Source organism: Prunus mume, linkage group LG1, assembly GCF_029339155.1.
Source record: "Prunus mume cultivar Tortuosa linkage group LG1, ASM2933915v1, whole genome shotgun sequence".
Classification (NCBI taxonomy): Eukaryota; Viridiplantae; Streptophyta; class Magnoliopsida; order Rosales; family Rosaceae; genus Prunus; species Prunus mume.
Genome location: NC_142698.1, coordinates 5,065,356 through 5,075,960, shown reverse-complemented (window position 1 = coordinate 5,075,960; position 10,605 = coordinate 5,065,356). Strand labels below are relative to the sequence as shown.

The window sequence follows — 10,605 nt, the reverse complement described above, 5'->3', positions numbered from 1 at the left end:
TTTGTGTATTTTGTGGGTTTTTGTTGTTTGGGGCCTCCTCTTTTGGTATTTTAGATTGGGCTTTGTTTTGTTATGTTTGAGCCCCTGTTTTTCTTTTATCTATTTTTTTGTTATTGGGCTCCCTTGTAGTTTGTACCTTTGATTTGGAAATGAAGTTTCATTCCTTTCGTTAAAAAAAAATAATAATAATAATAAAATAAAACCAACGCATTAGAGTCTTTGAGGGAATAGAAAAGGAAGACTTTATAGTCCATGGTCATAAGTTATGTAATTTGAAGTCTAAATGGCGTATAAAATTCTATAGGAAGACTTGCTGGTAAAGAATATGCATAGATCATAAAATGAAAAGCAGAAGAATTGTTTTGGAGCATGGGGTGGGTGGGTGTTATGAAGACGGGGGGAAGACTTATCAAGAAAGGCTAGAAGAGAATATAATAAAGGAGAAACAGTGGCGTGTCACAATGTGTCTCTCATGTAATCGGCATTCACTAAAGAATATCACATTTAAGAAGAAAATAATCAATGAGAAGCTTTAAGTCACACTCTACTGTTCTTTCAAAAAATTATTGTTACCACCTATGAAGCATAGATACTAGGGTTTCATACATAGGGTTATATACGTGGATATTTGGCATATGCTTAGGTACGTACAGTATGTGGGCAAAGGGTGTGCAAGGGAAATGGCTAGGTACGTAAGCGATACACACAAAATACAAGAGAGTGGTTAATTTTGCAACTTTTCTTGAACCACAAAACTCATAACTCCACTGCCCAAGTACACCCCAAATTATTTGACCCAAATTTTTTTTATAAAAAAAAAAAGTAAAAGAAATGAGATCCCAAGTTCAGTCCTGCAGTTTGAAAATTTAGGGCTTCACTTATGTTGTATTGACACCAATGTCGATATCTCGTCCCCGTCTTGCCAATTTCTCTTCCATGCTGCACTACAACTGAATAATTTTTTTTGTATCCTAATGCTCTCACTTTGGGGACTTCTCCCTTATATACAATATTGTTTCCCTTCCGACAGTTCTACTTACATATTATATGCGCATCACATCACATGCAGACCACTTACACATCACATGCACACAAATAAATAAGCAAATTCATATACACACTACAAAAATGCCTTATCTTCGGTGGAGTGAAAGAAGCAAGACTTGCAAGTCTTTTTATTTGGAAGCATGCTAGACGGGTTTAGAAGCATCTTGTATTTTAAGGACTTTTTGATCATTTCCCCATATTTATATCCGAAGGTCAAATTTGTAATATTAATCAATCGAGATCAAATGCTACCCAAAAACCATCACAAACTCTAAAAATACTCCTCCATTTGTTCATAAATGGACACCAAAAAATTCCTCATATGTCTCCAAAGTTATTAATGGGCCTTAAATGTCCAAAGTTTTTAGTGGGCCTTTAACTCTCCAACCAGAGTGCTTCTATAGTGAGTGGAAAGTTATAAGGGATGTTTTTGAGGGGTATGTAAGAGCCGTCGGATGAAATCCAACGGTGAGTTTTTAGAAGAGGGTGCATGTAGAACTGGGTTGAAATCTGACCCGTTGGAAACCCAACTTTAGTTGAAGATCTTTCCCTCTCTGTGAAAAACTCAAGAACACAATCCTCTCTTTTTGAATGTAATGCAAACCCACAATTAGAAAGATCCAAAGCTCCCAAACCCTATAGTCGCTTCATTGTCATCATCTCCTTGGGAGGCTTGCGATCTATGGTATCCTCGGTATGATGATTAATGGCTCTTACCTAGCCATTGCTCTGTTTTGATTCTATGGCTCAAGTGAAAACCCCTTCTCTTTTTTGTTCAGCAGATGAGATTCCAGATGAAAGCAAAGTAGCATATCTCTTTCTGTAGCTAGATGCTGCAGCAGCAGTTGTTCCTCGATTTTGGTAGAGATGGAGTCTCCAAGTCTTCTCTAATGTCCACCACATTCTCTGAAGCTGACTAACTTCGGAGCTCCCGATTGACTTTGAGAGGTAAGTTCACTCTTGCTGGATTGATTTATTTGATTTGGTTTGTTTTTTGTGAGGGTGGGAAATTCGTCATTTGTGGCATCAATAATGCGTCATTTCTATCATCTATAGTGCGTCTTATGAATATTCAATATATTTAGTTGATTGTTTTTGGTGGGGGTGAGAAATTATGAAATGTAGGTAAAAGATCCTAAACTTAGGCTTAATGGCATTAGGAGTAAGCATTTGGAGAGGATATTGGGTGAAGTTCTGTAATTGCTGGGTTGAATTACATTTGTGTTCTTAGTTGAACATGTTGGTTGTAATGTTATTTTTTCCAGATTATTTCACAAGAGATGACGTAACTATTATTAAATTTTGCTTGCGTTTTGTGTAATCGGAATCCAACATGCTAGGCTATGCGTTTTTTGTGTCAATTTGAGCAATGTTTTGTGTAAGTGGAATGCATTGATATGTTGTAATGGAGTAATGATTGATTAATGAATTAATATTTGTTGTGCAGTAATATAGAAGTAGTTCAATAATATACATGGGTGAAATGTCTAGGGGCTCAGAGAGTGATGACTGTGTAACAACTAATGGGAGGATTTACATTCTGAAGTAAGAAATGAGGAAACCCCAGCTGTTGGGATGAAGTTTGACTCGCTTCACCTCGTTTATAATTTCTATAATAGACATGCATTCTTGGCTGGCTTTGGTATTCGACTTCATTCCAGCTTTTGGGGTAAAAATAAGAAAGAGATTCTGAGGAAAGAATTTGTATGTTGCAAACAAGGTGCATACAGGAAAGATGAAACTCGAGTGAGAAAAAGATAGCGGGGAATAAGTAGATGCAATTACAAAGTTAAGATCGTGGTTGTGAAGACAAATGGGAGCAAGAAGTATACCATCTCTCTTTTTGCAAAGGGACACAATCATAAGATGACACCCTCAGAAAGAGTGCATTTATTGAGATCACACCATCGTATTTTAGATTCTACAAAAGTACTCACAAAACAGTTAGGCTCGGTGAATATTCCCATTCATCAGAAGGTAAGTATCTTCGAGGTGCAATCCGGAGGAATGGATAAAATCGGATTTATCAAAAAGGATATTTACAATCTTGAATGTAGTGTGAATGCGAAGCTGAGGAACCACAATGTTGAACTAGTGACCGAGTATTTTATGGCTGAACAGAAAAAAAATGAGGCTTTTTATTTCAAGATTGAGGGAGATGGCGATGACAGATTTAGTCAATGTTTTTGGGCAGATGCAACTTTTAGACGGGCATACGGGTTTTATGGAGATGTTGTTGCATTCGATACCACATTCAACACGAATCGATACGACTTGACATTTGCATCAATGTTGGGAGTTAATAACCATGGTCAGACAATTGTCTTAGCATGCGCATTTTTGAGCAATGAAACGACTGAGTCATTTATTTGGATGTTTTAGGAGTTTAAGAAAGCCATGCCAGGTGGCGAACCTAAAATGATCATTACAAATCAAGATGAGGCAATGACTAGAGTGATTTCAATAGCCTTCCCGACTACATTTCATCAACTTTGCATATGGCACATCACATCAAAGTTCTCTATTAAGTTACCACATTCTGCTTATAAGGAGTATTGGCGTGAATTTCAGAAAGCCGTATGCGATACTGACAATAAGGATGAGTTTGATGCAAAGTGGAATATTATGGTTACAAAGGCTGGTTTGACTGACCATCCATGGCTAAGTTCAATGTTTGATTTAAGGGAATCTTGGGTTCCAGCCTACGCACGACACTTTTTTGCCGCTAGAATGTCAAGCAGCCCAAGAGCGGAGTGTTCTCATACTTTCTTCAAGCAATACATATCAAGGAGAAATTCGTTGATGGATTTCATAATACGATTTGAGAGGGCACTTTCTCATCAACGTCAAAAGGAGTTAGTTGCTGATCACGTAGATGCATTTGAAGAGGCTCAATGTATTCTACCGATGCCAATGAACAAACAAACGGCTACCTTGTACACAAGGACAATGTTTCAAAAGTTTTAGCAAGAACTAACACAAAGTATAGCATGTTTCCTAGAGCTCAAAACAGAGGATGCTTCTAAAGTTGTCTTTAATGTGAGTGAAAGGAAAAATTGGGAAACTAGAGTGGCAGAAGTCGTATATGTCAAAGATTCTGACAACACATCATGTAGCTGCAAAAGATTTGAATTTGTTGGAATTATTTGCAAGCATATCCTAGCATTGTTCAGAAGGGACCAGATTGAATATATGCCCGATAAATATATTTTGAAGAGTTGGAAGAAAACTGCGAAATCTGGATTGGTGTCAGATGCAAATGGCAACGAAATTAAAGACTGTGTAGATCCTGGTCTTTTAATAAAGCGGAGTACAATGTCCGGACTTGCTTCAGATGTGGTTGAGGATGCATTAATGTGTGAAGAAGGATGTGAGCTACTGTCAGAGACTCTAAAAAGTTTGCTGGTGAAGTTGAAGTTGTTGAAGGATGGACCAAGTAATAATGAAGTTGGAGGGTCCACGTCTCAAACACAATATATGAAAGACCCTAAGAGAGTAAGGTGCAAAGGAAGGTCGAAATGAGTAACGGGAGCAAAGGAAAAAGCAATGAAGCAAGGGATTAGACACTGTTGGGAGTGTGGACACATTGGTCATGATAGAAGACAATGCCCCAGAAATTTGAACACACCGTAAGATGTTAAAACTATTTATAACAACACTAAAATTTGAATAGGTAAATTTTTTATGTGCTTATCCAGTTTGATGTTTATATAGGACATCACCGTCGAATAATGACGAATCAACTCCAATAGATCTTAGTGACCCATTATTTGACGAATTTTATAGGATGCACAGACCAACTGAATGATTTATGTTTCTATTATACGAAGCCGGGTTGTTATGAAGACTAATGATAAGGTGAAGTTTTCTAGATGCAGTTTTATTATTATTATTTTTTTGTTCATGTCCACCGATGAGCTCTTACTATGTCCACTGATAATTGAAATGAAAATTTGCTTGGTTTCATTCTTGCATGAAATTTGGACACATGTTAATTTTATGTCTTCTCCCTATTTAGAAATTTTCGTAAGCATTTGATAAAGTATCAAATTTTGAGTTATGTGAAGAAGCGATGACTTTTACCATGTAAAATGGGTAATTTATGGTGAATTATGTTTTAACAAAGATCCATTGATTATATCACAGGCTAATGCAGCATTTCCAGCAGCTAAGTGTTGTTTCCATTACCAGTAATGATTTCTAGCAGCACTCATCATTTCCAGCAGCACCCACTTTTTTCGAATGTTATATTCTAGTGTTTTACTGGTTATTAAGATTTGAGCTCGACTGGTTATTAGGTGTACGATTCTGTAAACATTCGTAACTGAAGGATACTTGAAGCACTTTGTTGGAACATAATGATTAGAAAGCAGCGTATAAAAAAGTACATTGCAGTAATCACATTTCGAACGATTGGAGAATATTAAAGGGTACACTAACATTTGAACTACTCATAATTCCACACACAAAAGAAAATTTGATTGCAAAGCATTTTATGTGCTCCCTCTTAGCAATACCACGATCTCCCCAACCAATTGAACAACGGTAGCCACAATCACTCGGTCGTATTGGTCAGCTTCTTCTTAGCAGGTCTCACGTGCTTATGGTCACTCATGTCCCCAATGATATAGATGAAATAAATATTCAGCAATATTTGGAATTTTATTATATACAAAATAAACCATAAACCATTCACTAAACAATGTATAGCACATGGTGTACTTATGACTCACGTCAGTTTTTTGAGAAAAAGTACGCCAACTCTTTAATGTGAACGGACATGATAATGGGGCTTTTCTGATTCCCAACGTGCTGTGATATTGATTGCTGATTGAATAATATTTTGATATTTGCAAAATATAATGTTAAACAAAAGGAACACATGATGACTTGCAATACATAGTCCCAATAATTATATATGAAGCAAATGAAACTGATATTTGTGTTATTTTAAATTAGAACATGATATTAAGGGAATATACTTCTAATCTGTGCAATACCACGATCACCCCCAACCAACTGAACAGCGATAGCCACAATCACTTAGTCGTATCGATCGGCTTCTTCCGAGCAGCTTTGACGTGCTTATGCTCATTCATGTCACCACCATCGTCTAGTATCTCTCTCACAGCATCAGGGGACACATAGTCCCAATTATAACTTGTATGAGTAGTTGCCGCAAATGCTCAGAATTGTTCGAATCCTTCGTTGAATGCCAACTCCAATTCACTGTCATGCTCTTCACATCGCATATGGTTCATCAAACAACCTTCAATTTCATCATTCATTATGTATTCAACTCCTCACTTTCAGCTTCCTTTATGACTCAGCTTCAAGTACTTGTTCTTTTGGGAGAACGCTTTGTTCACTCTAATGTTAAGATCAATCAAAATGGCCTTGTCTTCAACACGTTTCTCGTGCCATGAATTGATCAGCCTGGAATTATAATCCAGCTTGCTATTGACTGCATCTATTGCCTCTAATGGATCATCGGAGTCCCCCTCACTCCCAAATGATGTTGAAAATGGCAGGGGTCGGCGAGTACAACGTGGAAATGGAACCTGCGACTCCAATTTTTCATCTTCGATTGTGTTGTTGGCGCCTGAAGAGGTTGACATGCTTGAATAATCCTATTTATTTTAGAGGATGAGGATTGCATATGCAATTTCGTTTGAGAAAGGGAACATAGCTTTATAGACCAACATACCAAAGCTTGTGTGTAGTCAACATATATACTTTATTTCAATTTTTTTTAAAAAGGTGTCAGGTTTTACTTTTCAAACATGTCAACCTCACACTCCTTACACCACTGTTAGTGGTTGAAAGAAACTCAATGGAAGTGACATCTAGTTAGTGAACCCAACCAAACTAACCAAAGTAGTTAGGATTATACTTAGATTGTATCAGACCAAAAATTAATTTATACATTGTCAACCAAATGTTTTTTGGCGGGAACCCTTTTATTGGTATTACTATCACCCCCTTCATAGAAACTCTCCCTTCACAAAAAACTCACTCCTCCACCGAATCTGTCTCCATCTACTGAAACTCTCTTCTCCATAGAAACTCTCTCCCCCCATAGAATGGATTTACTGACCAAGTTTGATGTGAGCATAATAAACACCCCTCCAAACAAAGACCGCCTTTGAAACGCAAGTGAGTCATCGACAAGCAGTGTCACATTCCTAGACAGAATTACCATTTTCTTGGAAGTTTTGAGTCTGAAAGATTTCTTTCTTTCTGGAAGGAGAGGCGTCTTTAACTTGGTGATGAATCCAAAGGGCAAGGGCACGTTTGAAATTTGTTGAAGGCCAAATTGAAGATGACAAAAGGTAGGCCAATTTGGATAAGGCGAAGTTGCAGCGCATGAAGCATAGACACAAACGACTTCGGAGTGTAGCTGTTCAAAAATACAAGAACTCATCTAATGCAGATGAGTCAAAGAAGCATGTGATGCAAGCTGGATACAACTACTTCCGATCCTATGCAAAACTCGTCGTAGCTGGGTTTGATTGGTCATCTATTACCCTTTCCGACGTTAACAAATATACTTAGCAGGAAGTAGCCATTTTGGTTCTCATGTTTGAGCAGAGGCAAATCAGTGGAATTGGAATTTTCATTAAACTCTGCTTCAAACATATTTTGATGCTTACTACTATGGAAGATTTCAACCTTAATATTTTGATGTCTTTAATTATGATAACATGAGATGCAAAGTGCCCATCTACTTCAGTCATATGTCGCTGCCATGTCCATTTTTTTTATATCACGTATCAGATTTGGACATGGTTGCATCATATGCAATGTTGCCTTTATTTATTATATGGTAGGACAAGGTTAATGGAAAAGCATTTTTGAGTGCGTTTGTGACAAGGTTATGGCATTATTTTGTACCAGTTATATACTGTTTTTTGTACTAGTTATCTCTGACTATTGCTTTATTTCTTTATATTATATGTTTGTGGAATCCCCCTCAAAAGTTAACATATACTGTGAAAAAAATGAAGAGTGAATATATAATCACTCATATAGACTAGGACAAATATTCACTAATATTTTAAAATTGCTTGAGTGGTGTGAGATTTTTCAGAAAAACTATGACATCATTTTATGTGATTGGACATGATAGAAAATATATTACTGATTTCCAATGCGGCATCATATGGACAACTTATTGAATACCTCCGACGTGTTCAAAACTCTAGGTGCAGTTGCATATGGACAACTTATTGAATACCTCCGACGTGTTCAAAACTCTAGCTGCAGTTGTATATGGACAACTTATTGAATACCTTTGACGTGTTCAAAGCTCTAGGCGCAGTTGCAATGATGGCTTCGAAGCAGTGTGCAATTATTATATATGTACATTATTATAACAAAACAGATAATTTTACATCCTTATATATGAAAGGAAACAAATTTTTTTATTATTACAAATTATGTAACGAATATTAAGGAAATATACTTGTTAAAGTGAACAAACATATATACTTAGGGTTAAGAGGAAAGTGAGTTATGTCAAACAATTTGAATTTTTTCATTGCGAAACGGATGATTTATAGGCTTCCTTAGTTTTATAACATCACAAGAAGGCCAGAGTAAATTTCGGGGCATTTTTAGGATTTTCCTACTATTTATGACATTTTTTCAAAGATTTTTGCATTAAAAAAGCCAAAATAATTGCAAGAGGACACCTGCGCGATCTTAGCCCATCACCTTTCACCACTTGCACAAGTGTACATCAGTAACATGGGCACATCCTTGCCTTTTACCATAAATTATTATTTTATTACTTTTTCTTAGAAAATTCATAACTAAATACACAAAAATTAAAAAAATCATCCGAAAATTGCTATGAACTCATTGAGACTCCATCTGCCTTGCTGAATTCCCCGATTCATGGTTACGCATTTTAAAAAATAGTTCTGAACATTAATGAGAGATGCTTGTTGAAGTAGGTTATTGAAGTTAAAGTTAGCAAACATATATACTTAGGGTTAAGAGGAAAGTGAGTTATCTAAAACAATTTGGATTTTTTCATTGCGAAATGGATGATTTATAGGTTCCCCTAGTTTTATAACGCACAAGGAGGCCGGACTAATTTTCGGGGCATTTTTAGGATTTTTCTACTATTTATTACATTTTTCAAAGATTTTTGCACTAAAAAAGCAAAATAATTGCAAGAGGACACCTGACCCGATCTCAGCCCACCACCTTTCACCACTTGCACAAGTGTACGTCGGTCAACATGGCCACATCCTTTCCTTTTACCCTAAATTATTATTTTTTTATTTTTTCTTAGAAAATTCATAACTAAATACACAAAAATCACAATAATGTTCCGAAAATTTCTACGAACTCATTGAGACTTCATCTTCCTACTGAATTCCCTGTTTCATGGTTATGCTACATTAGTATTTTATTATTATTACTATATTACTTTTTAGCCTGTACATTTGTTAATTATATTTAACCCAAATTTTTATTTTTATTTTTATTTTGCGTGTTAATAGACCATTTCTAGTGCTAATCAGTTTCTCTCTTCTTCAATTTGTTAATTTTTTTTTCTTTTTAGGGTCAAGGGATGTTTTGAAAAATAAAATGAAAATATACAAGCCATCCATTCTACAACATCAGGAAAAAATTATTCAAAGTCATTTACTGTTCAAGTTTTGCTTAAGAAACTTGTAACCAAATCATTTGGGATATGCTAAGTGGGAAAATGTCATTCCCAAGCACCGGTGAAAACACACCTACTCACTCCATGCATGCCTTTCCGTTTACCAAATATTAAGATTGCAGTTGTGCAAAATATCTGTGTCAGTAAAATGTCATTCGTAGCCGTCTATGATGTCAGTAATCATTCCACTATATAATATATTTTATACATTTATATATAAAACAGTTTATGACAGCACAAACACCAGACAAAATAGATTAAAACCCAACATTTAAACAACACTTTTACAATGTAGCCAACCAACCTAGAACTAAAGAGAAGCGAGTCCACAATACATAAAAACCGTAAAAACATACTACAACTAATTATAAGGGTATGGATTCCCTAGGCACAACATACACACGCATCACCTTGAACCAAAAAACACTCTCACAGTGCCATTTGCATCGATTGCAACAAGTCCAGAAGGCAGGATTTATCTTTTCTTCAATAGGCCAGCCTTGAATAACAAAACACCATTCGTTGTTGTTACAAGCGCTGCAGTGATTGAACTTAATCTTCCCATAGTAAAACATATCTACGATATGTCTTGCAACAGAAAAAACTCGGCTTAATCTTCGTCTCAAAGCATCCCTGGTTCCTTTCATATCAATGTTGTTACGTTGATTCAACGAACACAAGAATTCTAATGCATCCTCTTTTGACTTACCAATTCCGGACATGCCAAGTAGTTTAACTAGATATGCCACTTCCATATGGCCTGCCATGGCTGCAATGCGCATCCCATACAACACTTCCACGTTACCCTGCATGAAAAACACTTCAACGCTTCTCTAAATATTGACTCAAGGTTCTAAGCTGCATTGTTGCAAGAAATC

At 36.2% G+C, this 10,605-nt stretch overlaps 1 protein-coding gene across 1 annotated transcript; it reads left to right on the top strand.

Annotated features, from left to right (window-relative positions):
• Positions 1-3,054: 3,054 nt before the first annotated feature.
• On the top strand, positions 3,055-4,569 carry LOC148920806 (protein FAR1-RELATED SEQUENCE 5-like). The gene is made up of 3 exons (XM_089047088.1): positions 3,055-3,345; positions 3,430-3,688; positions 4,049-4,569. Exons 1-3 carry the CDS (start codon positions 3,055-3,057, stop codon positions 4,567-4,569), a joined length of 1,071 nt encoding a protein of 356 aa, XP_088903214.1.
• Positions 4,570-10,605: the final 6,036 nt, after the last annotated feature.

Bases quoted from the DNA above. Each gene is read 5' to 3' on its own strand.
- LOC148920806 (XM_089047088.1), top strand. From the start codon at position 3,055: ATGGATAAAATCGGATTTATCAAAAAGGATATTTACAATCTTGAATGT. The intron at 3,346-3,429 runs GTTAATAACCAT...TGGATGTTTTAG, and splicing joins CATTTGCATCAATGTTGGGA to GAGTTTAAGAAAGCCATGCC. The intron at 3,689-4,048 runs GTTTGACTGACC...CATGTTTCCTAG, and splicing joins TATTATGGTTACAAAGGCTG to AGCTCAAAACAGAGGATGCT.